Here is a 26,009-nt window from a genome sequence, read left to right on the forward strand (position 1 = left end):
GCTACCAAATGCCGGAGGCTGTCAGGAGGGAATAGATATCCCTGATATGCCCTGCTTGTGAACTTCCCTTTGGCATGTGGCCAGCTGGAAGGTAGAATGCTGAGCTAGATGGTCTTGGCTCTTCATTACTGTTCAGTGTGCTGGAGCTGGTATGCCGTCCTCCAAGCAGGACGCTGTTTTATTGTCCTTGTGTTTCGTCTGACGAGAAATTGCTTCCTCAAATTATACTGTGCCATTATGATTGTAGGCAATGCACATTTGTTCCTGCTTGGCAGTATGCCCCAAGGCTAGGAACTCCCAAGCCAGGACCTACTATTACAGAATACTGGTAATTCATGATACAGACAAACTCTGCACAGTTCCCTGACTTTGGCGTTAGGGAAGGAGATGCCAGTCTTCTGTCTCACAGATGCCACCTTGGCTCTGAAAATATTATCTCCATGCTCTGTTTTCTGGTCCCATGAGCTATAATCCACTGCCTCAACAGTTCTGGTGGAATGGTGGCACTAAAAGCATGAGCTGAGGAGTCTCAAACTGAGAACTTGTCTCAGCCGCAAACCCATGAGGTGGCCTGAAGGAGGCCACTCAGCCACAGCCTCTTATCTGCAATGGGAGGATGATAATAATATTGACCTACCTAATAGGGTTGTGGTTAGGATTGCTAAGATAATGTTGAAGGAGTGCTTTGAAAGGTGAAGTCCTGTTTTTTCATCTCCATCTCCACAGGTGTGCAAGAAGCGTGAGAAGCGCCTGTCGGATCCCTCTTTGGAGAAGTATGTACTCACTGTGGTGCTGGACACAATCCATGCTTTCTTCAGCTCTCCTTTTTCTGAAAACAGCACCTCGCTACAGGTACAAATGGGTAGCTTCAGGTTCTCAAATCCGTTCCAGCGTAGGACCATAATTGTGAACTGGGAAGGATGTCACTGGTCCCAGTACTTCTAAGGAACAAGATTTGCAGTATAATTCTGTGTCTACATAGGCCAGCTGTAGCATGCCTTTCCCTTCTCTTCTGAGGGACAGATGCATTCATAAGGTGAATGCTACTTGGCTTGGCCTATACTTCGTTGGCTAAAAAGGTATTTGAGAAGCTCAGTGTCACCTGCTGAAGCAGAAGTAGAATATTCTCCATAGCTAAAAATTAGGATTCAGTTTGCACACTTTATATTATCATTCTTTCTTTCACTCCCACTTGAATCAGGATAGCAATCAGCAATATACTTTTTATGTTTCCCTCTGTGAGTTAAACTGCTATTTTGCAATTTTGATTTGGGAAAATGGTATGGGGGGAAAGGGTTAACCCTTCCCCAGTACCACAGCCCTGATCCTGTTCAGGCCTCCCCAGCTGCTGTTACATTCTCTTAAAAACTCCAGGATCTGTGGATCACCTATAGTCTAATCTCATGGTCCCCTCCTCTCATTGTATCCAAACAGAAGCTGATACAGCAGTGTAAGCAATGTGCTGAAACATTCCCCTTAAATGCCTCACCTCTCTTGCAGACCCACCAGACTATTGTGGTGCAGCTCCTCCAGTCTACCATGAGGCTCTTGGAGTGTCCTTGGCTGCAGCAGCAACACAAGGGCTCAGTGGAAGCTTGCATCCGCACGCTGGCTATGGTTGGTAAGGAACTGTCTTGGGCTGAGTGAGTCAGGGGGACTGTCTGGGCTTTGTTCCCTGAGGTCAACATGAGAAAAAGCCATCAGACCTACATCCTTCAGTGATCTGGTTTGGATGGACTACAAATCTTCTCTCCTTGCAGTTTAGGCACCTGAGATCTTGCATGGCTGAAATTCCTATCAGTGGCGGCCAACTGTGGTCTCCAACATGGGGTCTACTAGTTCTTCAAAGAAGGCTTGGCATGGGTGATCTGCCAGAACCAGGGCTGTGGGATATCACCCAGGTTTCCTGGGTGTACCTTGGAGCACCTTCCTTGTTTGTAAGCCTTCTCTCCTTTCAGCCAAGAGCCGCTCCATTGCGTTACCCATGGACCTTGATGCCCACGTCAGCTCCCAGCTGAACAGTGCCTCCATCAGCAATGCACAGAGGAATGCCTCCAACTACAAGACAGCCTCACGCACTTTCCCTCGGGTCTCTGCAACAACCAACCAGTGGGACTATAAAAACATCATTGAGAAGCTGCAGGTAGGGTCTGAGAAGAGGTCTTGTTTGGAAGATATCCAGGGTGTGCTTCTCCCTAAGGAAGGGCTTAGGGTGCTCTTCTGTCAGAAATAAAAATCTGAACGCCACTCTGAGGAAACTCCCATTTCTGTGTGCCCAAAAGGTGACAGCCTTTCTGAAGCCTGCATAAATGGGAGCTCTGATCTTTCGTATACAGTGGTACCTCGGGTTACAGATGCTTCAGGTTACAGACGCTTCAGGTTACAGACTCTGCTAGCCCAGAAATATTACCTCGGGTTAAGAACTTTGCTTCAGGATGAGAAAAGAAATTGTGCTCCGGCGGCGCGGCGGCAGCAGGAGGCCCCATTAGCTAAAATGGTGCTTCAGGTTAAGAACAGATTCAGGTTAAGAACAGAACTCCGGATTGAATTAAGTACTTAACCCGAGGTACCACTGTACTTGATATCCTCCCCTCTGGCTGTGCCCACACATTTTCAGGTTTCTCTTTGCAGGCTTCAGAACTAGAAACATGCATCTTCCTTTTTCTACAAAAGCCAAGATATTCAGGAGGCTGAATTCTGCGCTCAGTAACAAATGTCACACTGCTGCAGCATAATCTTATCTAGCTGCATCTAGCTTTGCCCTGACGACACTGTGCTTTTCCAGGACATCATCAATTCCTTGGAGGAGCGCTTGCAGCCCCTGGTAGAAGCTGAACTTTCAGTCCTGGTGGACGTCTTGCACCGCCCAGAACTGCTTTTCATGGAAGGCACGGAAGCCTACCAGCGTTGCGAAAGTGGTGGTTTCCTTTCCAAGTAAGTGGGTCTTGGAAGTCATGCTAGCCACATGGCTCAGAAAGCTGTCTGTGGACAAACGCTGGCTCCCTTGGCCTGAAAGCGAGATGAGTGCCGCAACCCCATAGTCGCCTTTGACTGGACTTAGCCACCCTTACCTATTTTACTTTTTACTCCTGGAAGGAGGAGATAAAAAGTGCTGGCATGAAAGAATTAAAGGCTTTGAGACTTGGTTGGCAAGACGGATGTGGCCTGTGGACTTGTCTATTTAGGAACAGGGTCCTTGGTATTTTGTAACATTCCTTGTGGGTGGGTGTGCATACTGGTAGTGGAAATGAGAGGAATTCTTCTTGTGTTGCTAGATTGGTCCAGCACACCAAAGACCTGATGGAAAGTGAGGAGAAGCTTTGCATTAAGGTGCTGAGGACACTGCAGCAGATGCTGATGAAGAGGAACAAATATGGAGAGAGGGTGAGTGGCTGAGGAGGTTTGGGCTCACATATAAGGTACCTCCACAGCAAACTCGCTTTTTCAGTCTGTTTTCCCTGGTAGGCTTTCTGGGCAAAGAGCCAGGCCGTGTTCTGAGAGGATCCCCCTTCTTGGTAACAAGACATTGCATCTCTTAACTACACAAAAACTGTCCAGTCACTGCTCTTTCACAGAGTTTAACTCATTCATTGAGAGCCTGAATGAAATGGATCATTAATATTAAAGACTTAGGAGGAGTTCTGCTGGCTTAGACCAAAGGTCTATGCAGTCCAGCATCTTGTTCCTTACAGTGGTCAGCTTTTTTCCATACTTACCTACTGGAACCTTAGGATCCTCTTTGGAGGCCCTGCTCCAGGTGCCTCCACTAAATGAAGTAAGGGAGTAATTCTCAGGGAGAGGGCCTTTTTGGTAGTGGCACCACTGTTAATGGATCAGCTTTTCAAATGAGGTTGCTTGGCATCATCTTTGTTAACTTCTGAGTGCCAGGTGGATACCTTTCTATTTACCTAAGCCTCCTAAACCAGTTATTGGGCCTCTCAGTTTTTAAATCCATGTTTTTAATCTGTGTATTTTCAACATTTGTTTAATTTTGACTTTGTGCTTTTATGCTTTATATTTCTTTCCTTTCTTTTTTCCTTTTTTTTTTTTACTGTAAACCACCCAGATAACTTTGTGTTATGGTTTGAAATACAAAAGATAATGATGATCATGATGAGCAGTTCCTCCCACTTCTTTCTCATGCCAGGGCAACACATTGAGGAAAATGCTTTTGTCTAATTATCTGCAAACCAAGAGGTCTGGCTCCAAAGGGGAGATTGTTGACCCTTCTGGAACTGGTAAGTGGTTTGCGGTTCTGGCTTTCATCTTCCTCATTCTTGTGTCATTTTCTCCCCATCCCTTCTCTGAGTCCCTTAAATCCATCTTCTGCCACTCAGGTGTGCAGGACACAGATATAGGATTGGCTTTTCAGATGTTCTTGAAGGTGCACATGTTGGTTGCATCCAGCTTACTGTGAGCCAGACTCCTGGTCCATCTAGCTCAGGGTTTCCTGGTGCAGACTAGCAGTGGCCCTCTCATGGTTTCAGCCCTGCCATGGCTTGGATCTGGGGCTTTCTATGTGCAGGAGATGTGCTCTGTCACTGAGCCTTGGGCCTTACCTTCCACTTTGCTTTTCAAAGCTATCACTGTGAACCAGGGGGCTGTTTAGTATCCCTGGCCAAGCAGAGAGAAAACTGATGGATAGAGGAGCCAAGGTAGCAAATACTATTTGCGAATACAAATTATTCACCATCACCAGCTACTTAAGCTGATATGTAGCCCTTAATACAGTTTAATCGCATCAATGGTTTTTGCATCTTTTTGTGCTTGATTGGGCCAAAGTCACATAAACCGCCCGAGGGTAGTAATTAAACGGAGCACCGTATTTTTCCATGTCTGAGGGTGACACATTAACTACTGAATTAGCCTTCCTCCCTGTATTAGTTAAGTTATGATTTTTAAGCTGTTCAGCTGCCTCCATCTCCCTCTTCCCCTAATGTTCTTTTTGCCTACAGGCCAAGATCAGGATTGGTCAGTCATTGCTGCCATTCAGTGCCGGCTGGACAGAGAAGGGGCCACCAAGCTGGTGTCTGACCTCATCATGAACACCAAGAATGAGAAGATTTTTCAGGAAAGCATCCGCCTGGCCATACGGCTGCTGGACGGGGGCAACACAGAGATACAGGTTTGTGTCTGCTGCGACAGCTTCCACTTAAGTTCAGATAACTACCCAAGTGCTCACTTTTTGCCTAGTGTAAATTCAGTTTAACTTCTAATGCCATACTGTGACTGTGGGGTACATATCTCAACCGTGGCAGGGACAGAGCTACCAAATTTGACTGTCCCATGGTGTAATGTGATCCTGCGGCAACGACTTTGGGTGCCCCAGCAAGTGAGTACAAAACATGTTTGGTGGAATTAACCCTTAAAAAATAATAATATTACATCAGTTGGTTGACTATATGAGTTGTAAGACATCTAGCCAGATTTCTTTAAAATCATACCCTTGAGATGCCTAACTGTAGTACAGTGGTACCTCTAGTTATGAACACGATCCATTTGGGGCGCTGTTTGCACCTTGAAAAGTCCATAAGTAGAGCACCGCTACTGCGCGTTGTGTGCAGATTGTTTCTGCGTGTGCGGCGAACCCAGAAGTAAACACTTCCGGGTTTGCCGCGTTCGTAACCTGAAAGTTACGTAACCAGAGCGGTACGTAACTAGAGATATGACTGTAATAGATTTTCTTAAACAACTTTTGCTCCCTCTACTGTGCATCTTTAAAATAGCATGTTGTGACAACATTTCACTTTACCATTAACATTCCTTTATTTTAGAAACCTAATCTGGGCATAACTAACTTTGAAATACACATATCCAACTTTGTTCTAATTTAAGCTTTTCTAAAAGTTTTTGAAAAGCTGATGGGAGTATAATTTTCCTCCACTATATCATGAATCATAAATCTTGTAAGATTTTAACTTCCCTACCTCTCAGGGAAATTGTTGATGAAGCGTGATGTCATATTATAAATCTGATGGTGCAGACCAAACCATGGACTTCCTCTGCTGCTGAGTATCCTTCCTTCCATTGTGGTCATTATCCTTTTCCTTCTTGATACAATCTGGAAAATGTTAATTAGTATGAGTCTGGCTTGTGGAAATCTGCAGGATAGGAATTTTGTGTTGTGACCATCAGATCCCAATTGTAATATGAAACCTGAACTGCCTGTCAGAAGACCTTGTGATTGCTAAAGGTAATTCAGATGGCCTTGGAAGAAATGGTCAGTCCTAGCAGGATAAGAACTTAACAGGAGCCCCACTGGATCAGGCCAAAGGCCCATTAATCCAACACCCTGCTCTTTTGCAACGGCTTCCCAAATGCTTATCGGAAGCCTGAAAGGAGGACTAAGTGTCTAACCACTCTCCCTGTTCCTCCCACCCTTTCTGAAGAAATCATTCTATAACTTGATGACGGGTGACAAGAAGTCAGAAAAGTTCTTTAAAGTTCTGCATGACCGGATGAAGAAAGCTCAGCAGGAAGTCAAGTCTACAGTGACTGTGAACATGAGCGATATTGGCAACAAACCTCGTGAGGACAAAGACTCCCCAGACCATACCAGCAAAGGTATGTGGAAACCCAGTTTATTCTGGGCTCACCAGAGCCTGTGACAGCAGAGAGGAGCCTGTGGTTTATGGGTCACATGTAACCCTCATCCTCATGTGGATGACGAGGAGAGAGACAGAGAGATAGAAGTGCCCCAACCACTTTTTGCGCTACCCTGCTCCCCCACACGCTGACTTTGGCCCTGCCCATCACCAGCAAGCATTCCCCCATAGATTACTCCTGAAGGAATGCAGCCCTCCATGGGAAAATAAAGGTTCCTTGCACTGAGAAACAGTACGGGTGCTATTTTTTTATCTCTATCCATCTTTAAGCCAGCTCCCTCAGCATTCTGCAAGTGTAGGGTTAACTTGGTCCTTAATAAACTAAAGCTCCAGGAAACACCCAGCTTAGGTGAAAGGCTGTCTGTCATCCAGGCTGGCAATAACTATATTAGGGAAACACCTAATTACTGGGGGCAGGGATCCTTGGTGTGTATCACTGTTGCCAGCCTAAACCACATGGTATTTCAGCTTCCTGGTAGGAGCCATGCTCCAGGACAGCAAATGGGTGAGCCTTCTGTCAGTACGTTACAAAGTCTTCAGTGGCCGGGTCTTCCAGAGTGTCAAAAAGGGGACATCACTTGAGCTGCTGGGTGATGCTTACAGGAAGGGAGAGGCTCAGTGGAACAAAGGGGGATGCCTGTTGGGGGTTCTTTTTCTGAAGAGTCAGACAGACTGGCTTTAGGCCTTCCAGACAGGTTGCCACAACTCATACACTAAGCCAGTAATCAAGTGTTGATTTCCTTGCAGAACGAGTCACATCTTTCATGCTGCCCAGCGCCCCATCCCGTTATCCAATGGGCGTAGGGCTCCGGACTGGCCATGATGCAAGGGATAGAAGCCAAAGCAATGAAATGGGTGTGTCCGTCTTGATCATGGAGCCAATTCTTCGCTTCCTGCAGCTGCTGTGTGAGAATCACAACCGGGATCTCCAGGTGGGCATCTTGCACTGAAATGGGTCCCTTCTGCTGCATATCTCATATCCAAGTGATGTCTGCTGTTGAAAAGATGCCTGCCACTGAGATGCCTCTTAAACTCTGCTCTTGGTTTCACAGAACTTCCTCCGCTGTCAGAACAATAAAACCAACTACAATCTGGTGTGTGAAACCCTGCAGTTTCTGGATATTATGTGTGGTAGTACCACAGGACGGCTGGGCTTGTTGGGCCTCTACATCAATGAATACAATGTGGCCCTCATCACCCAGACTCTGGAGACACTGACAGAATATTGCCAGGGACCCTGTCATGAGAACCAGGTAACCCCAACTGACTTGTGGATAAAATCACATTGCTTCATCATCCAGTGAAATCGTGAGTTCAGCTTGATTCACACACTCAGAATATGGAGATGCTGGATAGAGCATCAATTTTTATGTCACAGCATTTGAATAGGAGCAGAGATTTTGAGTCAGCTGTGAGCCAGTTGAGTAACTCGCTTGTATTAACCCACAGAGCTGCATTGTGACCCATGAGTCAAACGGCATAGACATCATCACAGCCCTGATCCTCAATGACATCAGCCCCCTCTGCAAGTACCGAATGGACTTGGTTCTTCAGCTAAAGGTAGATGGCTTGGCTGGAAATGTGGTGATGGGACAGGGAGGGATGGGAGATATGGGATGGCAAGAGATGCTTCATGTTGGGGGTTGACTTCCTGCATGCAATTATTTCATGGTCAGACTAGAACGTATTTGAATGTGATCATTCTAGCTCTTTGTGCCAAAACAGGGTTTTGCATGCACCAAACTCCGTCCACTTCCTGCCTCTCAAATACTGCCCACCCAATCATAGTGTGTGTTGGTTCCTCCTTGCTCTCCCTCATCCCTTTGGAATCCTGATTTCTCTTGTAGCTTTGATGGAGGATTGATCCTCTGCAGAGTGAGTGCGCTCTGGATACATGGTGTGTTGAAACCATCTATCTTTACTGCAGTATCTTTTGTTTGTTTGTTATTAGGACAATGCCTCCAAGCTTTTGCTGGCCCTGATGGAGAGCAGGCATGACAGTGAGAATGCCGAGCGGATTCTCATCAGCCTTCGGCCTCAGGAATTGGTAAGAATGTTGAGGGGGCTGGGATAGCTCTGTGTGGTCTTTCCTGCTTTTGAGAGATCTCTTGAAATAAAGGGGACCTGGAATTGTGTGGAGCACAATTGGGATATAGGACATCCATCCTTTAAGCAGCTTCTCATCCTCCTCTTTATCAGCTTTGCAGTTCCCTCTTGACAGAGCCTTGTAGAAATATAACCTGTTTTACTTCACGTACGTGGAATCCATTTGCTCCTAAGTAACTGGTCTCAGTCTGCACCATGTTAGATGGGTAGCATCTCTGAGCACTCTTCAGACAATATGCCAGCTACCTTGCTCCTTGGCAAATTCAGCAGAGGGACCAAGAGAATAATAGATTATAGCAGGGGTGTGGAACATTTTTCAGGCTGAGGACTGCATTTCCTTGCTGGCAACATTTTGGAAGCCTCATGCCGATGGTGGGTAGAGTTTGAGGCAGGAGTAGGCAGAGCAATGGATGTGACTCTGCAAAAGCCCAAGGTTTCTGTACCCACTTATCTCCATCTTCCAACAAGAAAAGCCACACACACTGTCCCAGTTCCAAGAACACATTCCAGCCAGGCAAAAGCCCTCAAAGAGGGTGTGAAGCAGGGTCTGTGAGGGACATGGCATGGAAACAGGGGAAGTGACCTGAGGAGAGTGGACATGGCCTTGGGAGATCCCTCACACACAATAAATAGGCCTGGAAGGGTCTTCATCAGCTCACAAGCCTGAGGTTTGCCCAGAGACCATAATACAGTAGGGTCAAAATTGAGACACTAGCTGGTCAGTTGACGAGAATTTGCCTTGCTGCCCTTTGGTTTCCATACTACTTGGAAACATTTGGCAAAGACTAGAATGGAATAAGGGGTTGGTGAGGTGGGTTGGAATTTGTGGACTCTAAGATGGGGCAGCTATGTGGGAGGGAAAAAGACTCAGGGCATTATTTTCAACCCTTCTGGATTCTGAGATTTTTAGTCCATTTCTCTACAAGAGCTAGTAACAGGAAAGCTGTGCGTTTTCTTATTAAAAATGAAAGCTGCGATTCTCAGGATACCAAATTCTTCACAGAATAGCAGATTCTCTGCTCATACGGCAAGCCTACCTGTTTACTATTCTATTGCTATAGCCTTGCCTATAGCAGATTCCTGCTTTAGTGACCAGGACTTATGTGTCAAATATTTCACAGGTTGATGTCATTAAGAAAGCCTATGTTCAAGAAGAAGAGTGTGAGAACTCTGATGTTTCTCCTCGGGAAGTTGGACACAACATCTACATTTTAGCCCTACAGGTATCCTTTGTATGAATGCTTTACTGCTTGATAAAGATTCCTTTCCCTTTTGCTAGGCGCTGATGCCCTTGAGGATGAAGGGTGGATTAGAAAGGGTTACTCTTCCCACATTCTCCCTCCAGACCAATTAAAATAGTTTCTCAAGCACAACATTGGAAGATTTCAGCCTCAGTTGACAGGTGGATGGAGCTGCAGTCTTGACCCGCATGCAATACAACACACTTCCAACGGAAAGAAATAGACATCTGGGGTTTTGTTCTCTCTTCAAACTCAAATCTGCTTTACCCTTCAGTTTTTATTCCTTCTTTCTCCACACAAACCAAGATCAAGGAAGTACATTGTTTTGTGTGTGTGTGTGTGTGTGTGTGTGTGCCATACTCTCATCCCACAGCTCCATATAAACCTTTAAATGGGGAGGAGGAAGCAATGGTGCAACTGATGGGCAGAGCAATTTAAAAACCCAATCTGCTGTGCTGGAGGGAGTTTAGATGTGATGGAGGTATCCCTCCACCCAGCCCAGCTTGGCTCTCCTGACCTTTGCTGTGGAGGTTGCTCCATCATTGGTGGGAAAGCCCTGCAAGCAAGGAGCATCCCAATGTTCCTGTCCAAATGATGGGCACCAGCGCTACTTTTGGTTGAACTGGTGATGTGCATTCTGAAAGGATGCACTGATGCAAAGACTTTTTTTTTTAATGATTGTAACTGAGTGACATCAGGCTTCAAAGCAAACAAGCTTTCACCTATCCACAAATGACTTTGTAGTCAGCTGTTAGGCTCTGGCAATTCAGTGTTTGTTTTCTTTACGTTTTCAGCTGTCTCGGCACAACAAGCATCTCCAGCATCTCTTAAAACCTGTGAAACGAATTCAGGAGGAGGAGGAGGAAGGGATCTCTTCTATGGTATGTGTATGCTCCCTATTGAAACAGGAAGGTGCTTAGGAAATACTGCTGACATATTGCGTCAGTCCTGGTAAGGGACAGTTCTGCAGCTGTTTCCCATAATTTAATTTTTCATCTGTTTACATTTTCCCATGAGGTGAAATGTGGAGATGGTGAAGCTACACAAGCCTTCAATGATCCAAATCCATAAGGATGTTAACTAAGGACATTGCTACTTTGTCAGTTTATAAAGGATTTTATTAAAACACTGTTGTAATGCTTTTGAGGTGTTTTGTGCTAGTGAAACCAAAGGCTGTGATTGAGAAACATTTATGCCATGGAATGTTCACAAGCATTTATTTTTTTTAACTGCGGAGGTAGTGAAGCTGTCTACATCAGCATTTTGGCAAAGAGTCTGTTTGTGAGGGAAATCAAATAGTTTCAAGGATTAAAATTATGCACAGGCCCAAGGGCAATGTGGCTAAGGGAAGGAGGCAGAGTTGGCAGTGGACCAAAAAACAGAAACTTAAAGATAGGTAGAAGAGACAGAGGCTTTGGGAAAAGGTGGTCGAAGAAGAGAAGCAGATATGAAACAGAGCTGTGGGTTGCAGGCAAACTTCAAACATTACTGAGTGGCTGGATGGCTAGAGTATGGCAGTTGGCTCTACTTAAGAAACTTTACTCACTGTTGTGGAGGTACACAAACATCAGAACAGGTTTGTGGACATATGCCTTATATTAGTGGCTATTTTTGTTGTATATATTATGATTTATATGGTGTTTTTACTGTTTGATTTTACTATTTGTTTTTGCTGTTTGACCCTGTTGAATTTGTTAGCTTCTCAGAATGACCCAATGTGCATGGTTAAGAGTCAGGTTAGCCAGAGGGTACAGGGAGGAATAGGCAATGGCTTAACAATAAAAGGTAAAAAAAAGAAAAGAAAAAAGGTGAAGGACCGCTGGATGGTTAAGTTCAGTCAAAGGAGACTATAGGGTACGGAGCTCATCTTGCTTCAGGCCGAGGGAGCTGGCACTTGACCAGCTTTCTGGGTCATGTGGCCAGCATGACTAAACTGCTTCCGGTGCAACGGAACACCGTGACGGAAACCAGAGTGCATGGAAACGCCGTTTACCTTTTCGCTGCAGTGGTACCTATTTATTTACTTGTGCTGCTATGCTTTCAAACTGCTAGGTTGGCAGGAGTTGCGGCAAAGCAATGGGAGCTCACCCCATCATGGGGATTCAAATCGCTGACCTTCTGATTGGCAAGCCCAAGAGGCTCAGTGGTTTAGACCACAGCGCCACCTGCATCCCTGGGTTCATAATAGGTCACGGAGGCACAGAATGGAACAATGAAATGGCCTTACTTCTTGGCCTTCAGATCAAGAACAGGGGGGGAAAGCTTTTGAGCGATAGTATGTTACACCAGAAGAGGAAAAAAGAACCCCATACACCAAAGTAGGAAATCTACTGGATGATTGTACAACTTTGTGTTGCTTTCCTGAGGGCATAGTGGTCTCTGTACACACCTTCCCTCACCTCCCGGTAGTTCTTTATACAGCAGTGCAGGTGAGTTTTCCCTGTGGTACAACCAACGTTCCTTTTATTTTTCAGAGATAGCCACATTGACTGCTTGGCTGTGAGCTTGTTTGCTCACATTGCACAGTCTAAGACCACAATCATTACCCAGTTATAATTCAATTTCTGTGTGGGGATTTATGGGCACTGATTTGTAATTTACAGATTAGTGGTCTTTGGCTGTTAATTAGTGTGCTGAATTGAATGGCTGTCTCCCAGGGGAAGCGCAGGCCCTGTCCACCCTGACTATATATGCTCCCCTCACCCCCCAGAGCTTGTCATACCTAGTAAATACAAGGAAATGTACTGCTAATACATAGCTGAAGGAGATTCCCCTCGGGCCTTTACAAGCTGAGGATATAGTATTTCCCCCTTCTCTTTCTCACAGCTCATTCTACACAACAAACAGCTGACCCAGATGCTGAAATCAACAACTCCTGTCCAAGAGGAAGAGGAAGATCCACTAGCGTATTATGAGAAGCACACATCCCAGATAGAGGTGGGGTTGACTTTTTTCATAGCTATCTCTACACGTTTTCAAATCTGCGTGTAATTAGAATTTTTGGGGGTCATGTCTGGTATCTGGATTTATCTAGCAGATGACCTAAACGGTGTAACATACAGTTCTGCATTTCATTATCTAACAGCATGTGGATGACCTGCTCCGAAATCTCCATAAGGGGCTAGTGAGGGGGCCTAGGATACTGTGATTCCCAGGCCTCCTCTGATTTGCCCTCACAAATGGCAAAAATGTACATCAGTTCTGAAGTTAGCATAATTGTTTTCTCTTCCATTAGTGTCAATAGTGGGAAAACTACTTTTCATGAAAGCTGAATGAAGGCAGTACACAATAGAAAACCTCCAGCTCTGGCTGGTGTGAGCCAGTAGGCTTTAGGAAATGGTGGTTTCTCCTCTACAGAATTTCTCTCCTCATCCTCAACTTTAGGATGGCTCTATTAGCCACCAGAGCTGCTGCTTTTGCAGCTTTTTAAGTTGCGTAACCAATTTTTCAAGAGCTCAGGCTCCTGCCTGTCAGCTGTCACCCCATTAGTTCTGCTTGAATGTAAGGAATCGTGCCGGAATACACTAATGTAGCCTCCTCCCTTGTGACTAGCAAATCTCTTTGGAAAATGCCCTGTGGTTGACTCAAGATTCCACCTAGTCATGTCCTTTCTCTACCTTATCCTGAGCCATATAAAAACCTTTATGCTGCTGCATCTGGTGATGCTAACTCTTGCCTGCCAGTGTTGAAGCACTGGCCCATGCTGTTTGCTGGTGCAGCGTCCTGGATTAGCTGCAACTCTAGCAGACATTGTGCCCCAACCCAGATGCTTATTTCCTGGGTTTCGCTGCTGGGGGTGCTTGTCACATATATAGATGCACTGGTTTTAGCTGTATGTTTTATACATACGGTTTTCAACTGCTTTGACCCATACGTAAGCTACCAGGATAAAGTGGGAGAAAGACCTAGGTCCCTTCCAGGATATGAACCAAAGACTCCTCAAATCTCTGCTTTCTCCCAGATTGTGCGCCTGGACCGCAGCATGGAGCAGATCATCTTCCCGGTGCCCAGCATCTGCGAGTTTGTGACCAAAGAGACGAAATACCGCCTGTTCACCACAACAGAGCAGGATGACCAGGGCAGCAAAGTCAGTGACTTCTTTGAGCAGTCGTCCTTCCTCCACAATGAGATGGAATGGCAGAAGAAACTGCGCAGTAAGACTAGAACAAGGCAGGAGGCTGTTTGTACAGATAATAATTTAGAATGCCAAATTGTATGTCAGCTCAAGCCCCTGCAGCACCTGTTGAGGAGGGGGGATAGTCAAGTGATGTTCACCGGGCTCCACTGACCCTGTCCTGAAGGTGGCACCCAAGTCATTCCCTGCAGCTCCCCAGAGAATCATGGGGCAATGCAGACTCCATAGCCCTGGAGAGGGCGCTTTGGAGCGATCATTTCAATAGCCGTTTCTGTTTCACAGTGAGACTACAGCTTTTTCAGGAGTGCCAACCACGTCAATCAGGAAACCCCTAGATGATTCAATAATCCATTGAATTCTATAAGTCTCTGGGGCAGACCATCTTATTTTATTTTTTTCTTTAAATTTGTATCTTGCCCTTCCTCCCAAAGCAACCCAGAGGCAGTCAACAAGTAGCAAAACAATAAAGGAAATATTTAAAACAATTCCAGGTGCAGACTGGGAAAGATTTCAGTGCAAATGTCTTGTTGAAAGTGGAAGGTCTTCAGCTGTTGCCGAAAAGACAAGAGATGGTGCCTGTCTAATATTCAGTAGTTCCACACCCCTGCAGGAGGATATTACTGTTGCCAGTCCAAGTGTCATCAAGGAATGATCTACCCATGACAATGAGCTCATTGCAAACTCTCTCTGCAGCCACTCGCTCTATAGCAAAGACCAGTTCAAGAGTGTGCCCTTCCACTTATTTGGGGCCTGTGATAAACTGAGATAGCCCCATAGTAGTCATGCAGGCCACAATGAGCTGAATTTGTAGAGGCAGCCTCTGCATGGACATTGACATCTCCCTACACTGCTGTGTGGGGATTCTCAGAGACCACCAGTCAGGGAGGTTGCTGGGTGGGTGGCACATCTGCAGCATCCCTATTCCCCTCTCTTAGCTCTGAGAGAGCTGACTGGATGTCCCTTTAAATCAACAGTGGCTAACCCATAGCTGCCCAAACTACAACTCCCATCATCCTTGCCATTGGCCATGCTGGCTGGGGCTGATGGGAGTTGGAGTCCAATAAGATATGGAGGGCTGCTGTTTCACCCTCCCTGCTTAACATTGAAAATCATAGTGAGCTTTTCTACAGAAAACAGGGGTAGAAAGAATGAAATGAGGACATGATCCTGGACCAGTTTTATGTGCTGCAGCCCACTGAAATGTGGTGAGCACAAATATGAGGTATCATTTGAAAATTATGTCCCAGTTTCTGGCAATTGATAGTGTTTGCAACTGGGTTGGGGAAACAAGAGCATTGATCCCTGGCTCTATAAATAATTGCACTGAGATTGCTGGGTCTTTGGAGAGTTCTGTGCTACTTTCCAAAAGCATACAAGATATACTCAGCTTTGCCTTTCTTTCTTCTCATAGGCAATCCACTGATGTACTGGTTCTCCCGCAGAATGACACTCTGGGGAAGCATTTCCTTCAACCTGGCTGTCTTCATAAACATCATCATTGCTTTATTCTATCCTTATGTCGAGGCATCCTCAATGGGTACATCAGGCTCACTTTGATTTTTATACAACCATTGGATCCCTTTGCAGGGGTACTCTGTCCACTTGGTATTCATGCAAAGAAAATGCTATCTGAGGCCCTGTGGTTCTTCAGTCAATTTTGCCAGCTAAGTCTTTGCAGCCAACTCGCTAGCAGTTCTTTACCTCAAATAAGCTATCATTTCAAAAACCCTAATCACTTACCTTTTTGTGAACATTAAAAATAAACCCCCTTTGGAAAGAACCTTTCTGCAAAACCTTTGGTAAACTAGTTCCCAGTAAGAAGCTGTGTTCTGTTTGACTATTATGAGTGTTTTTGGAAACAAACAAGCATGCAGATCAGTGGTTTTCAACCAGTGTGCCGTGGCACCCTGGGGTGCCTTGAATGATGGTCAGGGGTGCCACGGGCAACACTGGCCTCTGTCCATCTTTCCTTCCCTCCTTCCTCTGATGCCCTCTTGCATCTCTGCCTCCCAAAGGCTTGCACAGCTGTTTGTTGTAGCAGTCCTGGCTATAAGCTCTGCAGGTATTCACAAGGTATTATGCAGGTGTCAGGGGTGCTGGTTGCCAGGAGCTGAAGTGGCCTTGGGGTAAGAGAGCAAGTGGGCGACGTGATCAGTAGCGGGGCATGCAGAGCTATACTTCTGTCACTTGGAAGGTGTTGGGTGGGACAGGACAGTGGCAAGGTCAGGGCTGGTGGGTGGGTGGGTGCATCCAAACATCACCCTCCCCCACCCCTTCCAGGTAAGTCTCAGCGATGCCAATGTCAGGAAAGCAGTTCTGCTCCATCACAGCAGCTGCTGCTGAAGGTTATATTACAAACGTACGTCTGGCTACTTAATGAATTAATTTGTGAATTTCCAGGGCTGTTGGATTCTCCACTGATCCCCCTGCTCTCCTGGCTTTTAATCTGCTTCTCCATCATGGCTCTCTTTACCCGACGCTACGGGATCCGACCACTCCTTGTGGCGTTGATCCTGCGATCCATCTACCACCTGGGCATTGGACTCACTCTGAACATACTGGGAGCTCTCAATGTAAGTCACTTGGCTAACCTCAGGCCAAACTCTGGCTGCAGTCTTGTACGTATTTAACTGGGAATGAGTTCCATTGAACTACCATAAACTGTGCAACCCCTTGCCTATTGAGATCAAGTAGGTGCCTTCACTGTACTCTTTTCGACACCTGTTAAAAACATTCTTGTTTAAACATGTCTATCTAGATGCTTAGAAAATCAAAGTAATTTTAATCTAGTTTAGTATTTTAACTTTTGTGTGCTTTTAAGTTTGGCTGTGAAATTTTCTTGATTTTACTGTTGTATCTTTTGTAAAATGCTGAGTTGTTGTTTTTTTACAATCAGTGTATAAATTTTATTAAGGAGGCAAACCAACCAACCAACAAAAAAGCAAGGGGTTTTAGGTACTGGCACCATGCCTAGAGCTAAGACCAGTTTGTCTTTGCAAATCTAATGGCAATGGATTTATATCAGTGTTAACTGAAAGCAGAAGATTGCTATCAATAAAGCTAAAGTAGCATCATAAACAGCATAAACTCACTCTGGAAAGTAACTGCTTGCCTCTTTTCCCCTCTGCTTTGTGCTTGTTCCACAGCTGACAAATAAGATTGTGTTTGTGGTGAGCTTTGTTGGAAACCGTGGAACATTCATCCGAGGATATAAGGCCATGATCATGGATATGGAATTTCTCTATCATGTTGCCTATATCTTGACCAGCGTCTTGGGGCTCTTTGTGCACGAACTATTCTACAGCATCTTGGTATGCTAATTTCTTCTGTATTATCTGCCTGTTGTATGTGTAACATTTCACCTCTTTTTATGTCTGCCTTGTTCTCCCTAGCTAGCTAGGACTGCAATTATTCATTTTATGAAGTGGGCAAGAAAGAAATACAAATCATTGACTAGATGGGATGGTTTGGTACTGTCAAGCAACACCAAACCAATTCCTGTTTCGAGAAGCTGCTAGGCTCTTGAAGCAAGAGTCCAAAGGGCTTCTTGTTCCTTTACGGAAAAGAACGTTCACATTTATCTGTGAGAAAAGTGGGGATGTTGGTGATTAGATGAATGAATGGCAATCATTTTCCTGCTAATAAATACTATGTGCCTGAAGGACTACCACAGAACGCCTGTTCTCTTCAGACTGATTAGCAACTGATAAGCAAGTTATTATTATTTTTCTGTTTCAGCTGTTTGACTTGATCTACCGGGAGGAGACCTTATTTAATGTCATCAAAAGTGTGACACGCAACGGACGCTCCATTCTTCTGACAGCCCTTCTGGCTCTCATCCTCGTCTACCTCTTCTCCATTGTAGGCTTTCTCTTTCTGAAAGATGACTTCATCCTTGAAGTAGACCCATTGCCCAACATTAAATCAAAAGGTTTGCTTCCCCCACCCCACCCTGCTATCTCTCAAGTTTGATATTTAACAATAGGGTTTTAAATAGAAAGGATTTTAAGATTTGCTGACTTCTGAAGCAACCCATTTGTCTTCACCGGGGGTTCATCCAATTACACCGGAAACCTGTATGTTCCCTCCTGCGTTTATTTAAGGATTGGTTTTCACCTTGATTTTGTACTAGACCTTTCAACCAAGAATGAATAACTGGTAATGGGCAAGCTAAATCCACTCCAGCGTGTTTATGTCCTTAAGGCTTGCAATTTGGAGGCTTTGACGTTCAGTGCTGCACTTAAGGGAAGTGCAATTTGAGACTCCTGGATTGGGCACCTTTTGTGAGTGTATAAATAGCAGCTTTTACCAGCAAAGTACTGCAACTGTGTAAGAACTGGCTTGTATGTGTTTTGCATGGCAGTCTCTCCCCCCCCCCCAATTCAAAATACAACATATAACGACTCTTCTGTTCAGTGGGTTCAGATGCTTCACTTCAGGGGTTGCCAACCTGGCATCTTTGGGCATCAGTGTACCTCCCATGGCACCTGCAGGAGGTCTCTGTAAATCATCTCCTCAAAACCTTCAGTGCTTGAGACTTTGCTCTTCCTCCTTCATTCATGTTTTCACCTGATCAACTCCTCCTAGACTGAACATGCCCCCCTGTCAGGCTTCAGGGAATCAGCTTTCTCCCCTCGTGTCAGGAGATAAAAAGATAAAAGAAAGGAACATCTTACCAGTTAGAAACTTTAATAATCACAGTGAGAGAACAAAGAACACATCTCCTAGAAATGGTGGTGCTCCCAATTAAGTATCACACACTCCTCCATCCCTATTAATCTACGTCACTCCTCCGTCTTGTAATCTGAGTTTGTACCCTCTGCACTTTCTGTTCTGAGACTTTCTGAGCTCTTCGAGACTTTGGGGAGATCAGAGGAATGCTGTCCAAAGACTGTGAATCTGTTAACCGTAATCTCTTCCCGTGTTTCTTCTCTTAGCTGTTCCGCACCCAGTATTTCCCAGCTTCTGCCTTCTGATCTAGGCCCTTCTGCAAACCACTGTTCCAAATCTATACTGTCCTCCCGCTCCTGGGAAGATTCAGGCTCGGGGAAAGGGGTTGCTCCCACCATTCCTCCTCAGCACAGCCGTCCTCAGCATGGTCCCTGACACTCCTTAAACATGTCCACATGTCATTGAATGCTTGGACTGGACACCCTACCTCCCTTCTGTTCTGAAGAGAGCTTCTATTGGTGTGTGCACTCAATGCTGGCTGATGGAGATGCATTTTCCCCTCTTCTATTGACACAATCACTCCTAAGTGCTCTCTACAGCCATGGGGTATCTGGAAGGCTCCTTGGTTTAGTGAGGAGCCCTGAGTGATGAAGCAGGCCAGACGTCAGCTAGTGCAGGGAGTGCAAGTCCTGGCATAAATCTGACTGAATTGAGGTACAAGTACATAGTTGTTTGTACCACATGGCAGGGATGGGAGAAAGATAGTGTATGTCTTGGCCTCTATTATGTACTCAGTGAATTGTGCAGCAGAGCTATTCAAAGTGGTTGGCCCAGATCAGTATGGCATCATTAACAGACCACTCAATAGTCTCCTGTGAGAGATTTGTGAATTAGTCTGAGGGTAACATTACTTGGCTCTGTGCTGAACACAGTGTCACCATTAGTTCATGCTAGTTGGAGGTCCTTGGAGCATCATTCAAGTACAGCTTGTGGGATCGGTTACAGTTTGAGGATGTGGACAGGATGCTTGTGGTGGTGAGGCTATGTGACACTGGATACATAGCAGCCTAGAACAAGAACATCATGATGGGAGATACTTTTTGGCATGGCTTCAGTCAAAGGAACAACTTTTCTGGACTTTGTCATTGTTATGAAATTAAAGATGATGTTTTGACAATTCTGCTGCCTCCTGTCCTTCCAGGTACTCCTTTGGGGATGCAAGCAGACATGGACGCTTTCATGGAGACATGCAGTAGCGACAAAATGAGCTGCTCTTCTGGTGTTGCTAAGCCCAAAGTGATAGAAGGTAGGTGGGGTGGCTGAAGCAACTTTCTCTAATTCAGATGCTTGTGGGAGTGAAGAGAATTTTATCCGGCACCTTGAGAGGGCAACTAGGATGAAATTGATCTGTGTCCCGGAAGTCAGCACAAGATACTGTAAGATCGGATGTCCAAGTTAAGATGCAAAGTTACTTTGTTGGTACTTATCCACAGCATCTTACTGGGACTAGGGGCCACTCTATGTAAGTAAGGATGGCAGCCAACTAACTTATTTCTGCCACTGCAAGGATTTCTGCTTGCACAGTGGAACTCTTCTCCTCTCTTATCCCCCTGTGCCCCCCTCAGGTCTGCTTCAGAGGACCATGAGGACTCCCAGAAAAGATTTTTGGGGCAAACATGGGAGGAGTAGGGGAAATTTCGTTTCGCAAGTGGAGATCCTTGCACTGATGGAAAGAGTTGGATAGTGCCCTGACAATATAATTCAGGATGAATTTTAGAAACAAGCAGAGCTGTTGCCCGTGGCTATTGGAAATGTCTCTGCTATTTTCTTCCATCTTCTAAAAAGGAAGGATGAGGCAGAACAGCCAGGTATTTTCTGCATATAGTTAATGAAGCTAAGAAATATGGATTTCACAATACTGAAAGCTAATCATAGGTGCTCTGTTTGTGTTCCTGCTGACTGCACTTTTGCTTGCATTCCAGAAGCGGAGGAAGATAATTCAGAGCGTGCCTGCGACACACTGCTCATGTGCATAGTCACTGTCCTGAATCATGGCCTCAGAAACGGAGGTGGTGTGGGCGACATCCTCAGGAAGCCATCCAAAGATGTGAGTTAATTTGGGGCAACCCATGTTAGGCAATGCTGGCTAGAGGTCTAAACCAGCACACCAAAGGGTGCCTGTGCCCTACTGAAACCAGTGCATACCAGCGTGGTGTGCATATTTGGATTTTTCTAATAGTTTGTCTATTGCGCAGGGGCACCTATGCTAAATACCAAATGCCAAACGCCACATTATATGGGGCAAATGGGGTCCTCAACCTGAGGGGTGTGACAGATCTTGTCACATTGGTTTGCTACCTTCCCTTCTCACATTTTTGACTTTTAAAATTCAGATCTTTTCTCACAATTTCACCTTTTGTGAGATCTTACAATTCCAACATTATGCACACCTAACACAACCAATCCTTCCAAATATTTTCTTCATTGTTTACAAAACAAATCTATTCATCTTGTAGCCACTGGCATGTTGGCAACTTGTCTGCCAATTTCTAGAGGGTAATGTTTGGCATTTTTCAGCAAAGCACTGGATAAGAGAAGCCATGCTTTCTTTTAATGGCTGTCCTTGTCTTTCTGTCCTAAAGGAGTCTCTTTTCCCTGCTCGAGTGATCTACGACCTCCTGTTCTTCTTCATTGTCATAATCATAGTCCTCAACCTCATATTTGGTGTGATCATCGACACCTTTGCAGATCTGAGGAGCGAGAAGCAGAAAAAAGAAGAAATCCTGAAGACAACATGTTTTATATGTGGTAATTGCCCAGGGAAACTATTTATCCGGGAAATACCCTCATATATTCAGCAAACATCCAACAAGATCATTGCCTATCTGGTGGAGGAACTATCCCCTTCTCCAAAAGTAAACTAAGTATTCAGGGGATATTCTGCAGGCCCTGACAGAAAGGAGTTAGGCTTTGGGTGTTCATTTGACTGCAGCAGCTGAAACTGCCCACAATACAAACATATGTTGTACTTCAGATATTCATTGGTCTGCATACAGGATCCAAAACACAGCAGAAATGTATCCCATCTTAGTGCATTCAAATTTAAGTTTTCACAATTTCACTTTCAAAGCAAATTTTTATTGGCTTCTGATGGTCTGTCAGTGGGTGCAAAATGGCATAAGTGCAGTATCACTTGAGATAATATGCATAATATCTCAGCTTTCCTATTTTACACTGTTAACGTTGGTGTTTAGATTTCAAGAGGTCTCTTGAAGTGGATATAAACTACTCCATCCATCTTTTCTTTTAAGGCATGTTTTCAATTTTAGAGATTTCTTTAAGTGTCCAAAACAGGTACACTAATTAGAAATTTAACTGCTCAGCCGTGAACATTAGGCACTAGCCATTTTCTGCTCAAGACCTGCTAAAATTAGATTGGAAGAACCCCAAAGGCTTTCTCTTCCAGTTCCCTGCTGTGAACATGACCACCCATCCATTAGCACCCCACTGACCAACTTATGCTGTTCATATTTCTGTATGCTACAAGTGGAGGTCAAGTAGAGAAAAATGCGTGCAGAATCAGTCTCTTTAATGGGACTTATGGATGGGTGCAGCAGTTGCTAGATAACCTAGCATTCTCCTTTTCTTCATTACTTCCTTAGGACTCGAAAGGGACAAGTTTGACAACAAGACTGTATCTTTTGAGGAGCACATTAAATTTGAACACAACATGTGGAATTACCTGTATTTCATAGTGCTGGTGCGAGTCAAAAACAAGACTGACTACACAGGGCCTGAGAGCTACGTAGCACAAATGATAAAGGTAAAGGTGATCAATGCTCTTGCAAACACTTTGGAAAAAGGCAGCTTTAGTGGGCAGCCTGTGTGTGATGCATATAATCTCAAATAAAATCAGTTGCCCCAGGTCTACTTCCCTTCAGTTTTGCAATCTGGCTTCTGCCAGTGGCCAGATGTATGAGAGGATGTAACTTCAAGAATTGGTACCTGTACTGGCTTGTAAGCAAGGACTGCCTTGGTTTTTAATTTCTGTATTGTGCTTTTGAAGGGGTGCTATTAATACACTGGGTGCTCTAACTTTATTGCAGAATCACTTCTCCACCAGTGGATGGGTAACTCCTCTCTCTTGCTCCAACAGGCAGGACTTAGCAACAGAGTCTTTGTTCTTGACAGTTGACTGCCCTCTCTTAGGTTCTGCCCTACCTGTTTTGCGGTGCCAGGCTACCTTTGCTCTGATTCGTTATTCCCTTAAAACACTTGTTTCCTGCAATGACTGTTCCAGAACAAGAACCTGGACTGGTTCCCTCGGATGCGAGCCATGTCACTGGTCAGCAACGAAGGTGAAGGGGAGCAGAACGAGATCCGGTGTCTACAGGATAAACTGAATTCCACCATGAAATTGGTATCCCATCTCACATCACAGCTGAATGAGCTGAAGGAGCAGGTATGAGAAACTTTAGGAACAGGGTGCTTTGGGGAGGGACTAAGGGAATGAACTAAGAGAAGCAGCGCCTTTTCGGAACTTTGGGATGTCATAGAATTAGACCACATTTGCTAACCTTTCAACTAAATAATGCTCTCTGGGGGAAATATCCTGTTGTCTGAATGCAATTGCTTTTAGATGAAGCACAGAGCAGCCCTGGCAACATTCGTAGAAATACAAAGTTATCTTATTGCTTTGAATTTTGTGTAGGCTGTCCAGAGGGCATGCTTAATAACTGTCAAAATAAATAAGTAAAACGTTATGATTACAATTCACAATGTGGCAAATAGCTAGCCTTTGCCAGCCCTGAGATTCAAACTATTCCTCTCGTATAATCCAAGCACACAATCCAACTCGTAGCTATTGCCACAGTTAGTCTTTTCAAATAAGAGTTCTGCAAAGAACTCTTATTTGGTGAAAGCTAATAGCAGGTTGCCCCAAAAAGATTAACAGTAGAGGATGCTCTGTCCCAAAGATAACATCTGCCTTAACTGATCTCTTTCTACAGTGGGGGTAGAGAACCTTTATGGGCCACATCTTCATCTCCCCCACCTAACAGGACCACCCATCTGTCATAATTGGCCCACAGGCAATGGGGGGGAGAGCAACTATGGATTGAATTCTCTGTGCATCAGCTGATGAATGGGCAGCTTAATCCCCCCTGAAATTTTTAAGCATAGGCATTGCCATTCAAATAGTGTGTGCCTGCAGCGTCTTGTAATTAATCAGGGAGGGGCTTACTTGCCCCTCGGCCATATTTTATTCAAGTTGGCATCCCTGGCCTGTGGCTCAAGGTTACCCCTCTCCCTGCTCTACAACATGTAGGTCAGGGAAGTGTGGGTACATTTCTACATGAGTAATGCCAGTTAGCTGAGTACACCTAGCGAAAGACCTCACAAGCTTCAACATGCAGGGGTTCGTGGCAGAGAACACTTGTAAATTTGATAAAAGAATGGTGTTGTGAATTCAACTGAAGAAATGAAAACCATCTTTTAAATCCCCTGTTTTTATATTCCAGATGACAGAGCAAAGGAAGCGAAGGCAGCGGATGGGCTTTGTGGATGTCCAGAACAGCCTGAACCACTGAGACAGCAGAATCAACTTCACCAAGCTAAAACTCTACTTTACATATGCACTTCCTGAGGAGGATATTTGGTACTAGGTTGCCAGCACAGATCTCATCCATCAAAGAAAGCCGATTCATGTCATGATGATTCATATTTTGGCATTCCGGCACCACCTTCTGTTCAACTCCAGTAGGGCTGATTGCATTTTATTCAAGAGAGAGACCTGAAGCTGACAACTAGTATGATTTGTCGCTTTGTGCGGATTCATAGTTTACCATACATTTGGGAGCTTTGCTGCTCCTTATGATAGCTCTGTTGCTATAACATGGGTTATCTGTCTCCATGCACTACATTTTGATGGCTTCACAGCCAGGTGCAAATAGGATTGACACTGTTACTAGCAAGTAGTAGTTGCTATATTTTAACTTATTTTAACAGAGTCCATGAAATTCAACATACATGGATCTCTCTTTACAAGCTTGTCATCTCAGTTTTCCTGGAGTCACTGGCATTTTTCTTCATCTCTAGAATCCTATCTAACCCAAGAAGAAACTAAGAAAATCTACTATTAGCTTAACACTTCGACTGAAGACGAGCGGCAGATTCCATTGTTGAGAAATGCAATGGCATTTTGTTCCATGGAGAGACTTTTATCAGCGTTAGCGGAAGATTGCATGTTTGTGCTGCACTGTGAAAGAGAAATCTCTTCCCCCTCTCGCTCACACAATAGGTTAGAAGACAGTACACACTTGGGCGTTAGCCTGCTTCTGGGAAGGTTAAAAGGTGGTAGAACTGGATTATTTCAGTTGGCTAATGCAAGGTAGCAGTAATATTTCAACTATCAGCAGAATGGACATTGAAGGATCATTAGTTAGTTAGTGTAAGAAAACAGGTTTGGGGAGAAGGATGGAGAGAGAAAAAGAGTACATTATAAAAGTCCTGAGATGTAAATTAACTACACCTCTATCAGCCCTGCTATGCTGGCGGGTGCTGGTGTGAACTGGAGGGCACCACACTGCGAAAGACTGTTTTAGAATTTCCCTAATCAACATACACTGCCCCAGAGTATTTCCCCAACCATTTAGAAGCATTGCAAGTTCATCTTCAACAGCCAGGCTACAACTCAAACTCAACTGTAAATAAAACAGAGTACATTAGGTACAGGTTTGTCTAACTGTGAGAGTGGCCACTAGAGGGAGATGATGACAGTTCCTTGTTCCATATGCTTTTCCATTCCTTTCTGACCCAAGCAGGGTGTTCCTCCAGGGTACATATTACAGTGCAGGTTGAAGGGGGGAGGGGAAAAGATTTCATTAATCAAGAGTGCAGCTTTGCAATTTGTCTTACTCTGGAATATTTTACAAATATTGTTTTAAGTTTTAATGTGGTAACTTCCTTAAGTTAACACAAACAGAACCAAATACAATAAAATGGAAGGGAGAAGGAATCACCTCTTGATATGCTTGTCAGACATTAATATGACTGAGCAGATTTTTTAAAGATCTGTTGGATTAGTTGGATTCTGCTTGATACTGAAGCTATTTAAGCAAATATTTCAGACATACCATTTTCAGTAGGTTTTCATTAAATGCTCTGACTAGCCCGACTAATCTTGCCACAGGATTCCAGGGTGTTCCTAGGCTCATTCTGGGGTGAATTCCATGTTTGCACAGAATGCTGGAA

At 44.7% G+C, this 26,009-nt stretch overlaps 1 protein-coding gene across 2 annotated transcripts in view; it reads left to right on the forward strand.

Annotated features, from left to right (window-relative positions):
• The window catches only part of ITPR3 (inositol 1,4,5-trisphosphate receptor type 3), a 98,100-nt gene extending 72,327 nt beyond the window's left edge, over positions 1-25,773 (forward strand). Inside the window, exons 33-58 of one of the 2 annotated variants that reach the window (XM_082226818.1) lie at positions 727-852; positions 1,501-1,621; positions 1,959-2,143; positions 2,786-2,934; positions 3,276-3,384; positions 4,148-4,238; positions 4,956-5,125; positions 6,390-6,564; positions 7,353-7,537; positions 7,658-7,858; positions 8,055-8,165; positions 8,557-8,652; positions 9,833-9,934; positions 10,747-10,833; positions 12,779-12,889; positions 13,914-14,106; positions 15,499-15,624; positions 16,488-16,660; positions 17,234-17,398; positions 17,826-18,018; positions 19,960-20,064; positions 20,741-20,865; positions 21,401-21,566; positions 22,421-22,581; positions 23,059-23,220; positions 24,278-25,773. In XM_082226818.1, coding sequence (XP_082082944.1) covers positions 727-852; positions 1,501-1,621; positions 1,959-2,143; positions 2,786-2,934; positions 3,276-3,384; positions 4,148-4,238; positions 4,956-5,125; positions 6,390-6,564; positions 7,353-7,537; positions 7,658-7,858; positions 8,055-8,165; positions 8,557-8,652; positions 9,833-9,934; positions 10,747-10,833; positions 12,779-12,889; positions 13,914-14,106; positions 15,499-15,624; positions 16,488-16,660; positions 17,234-17,398; positions 17,826-18,018; positions 19,960-20,064; positions 20,741-20,865; positions 21,401-21,566; positions 22,421-22,581; positions 23,059-23,220; positions 24,278-24,346 — 3,657 coding nt within the window. In that variant the 3' untranslated portion in view covers positions 24,347-25,773. Of the gene's footprint in view, positions 1-726; positions 853-1,500; positions 1,622-1,958; positions 2,144-2,785; positions 2,935-3,275; positions 3,385-4,147; positions 4,239-4,955; positions 5,126-6,389; positions 6,565-7,352; positions 7,538-7,657; positions 7,859-8,054; positions 8,166-8,556; positions 8,653-9,832; positions 9,935-10,746; positions 10,834-12,778; positions 12,890-13,913; positions 14,123-15,498; positions 15,625-16,487; positions 16,661-17,233; positions 17,399-17,825; positions 18,019-19,959; positions 20,065-20,740; positions 20,866-21,400; positions 21,567-22,420; positions 22,582-23,058; positions 23,221-24,277 lie in introns of those variants that run through there. The other variant, XM_082226819.1, reaches the window with a different exon arrangement.
• Positions 25,774-26,009: the final 236 nt, after the last annotated feature.

Source organism: Podarcis vaucheri (assembly GCF_965113315.1).
Source record: "Podarcis vaucheri genome assembly, chromosome: 6".
NCBI classification, from domain to species: Eukaryota; Metazoa; Chordata; class Lepidosauria; order Squamata; family Lacertidae; genus Podarcis; species Podarcis vaucheri.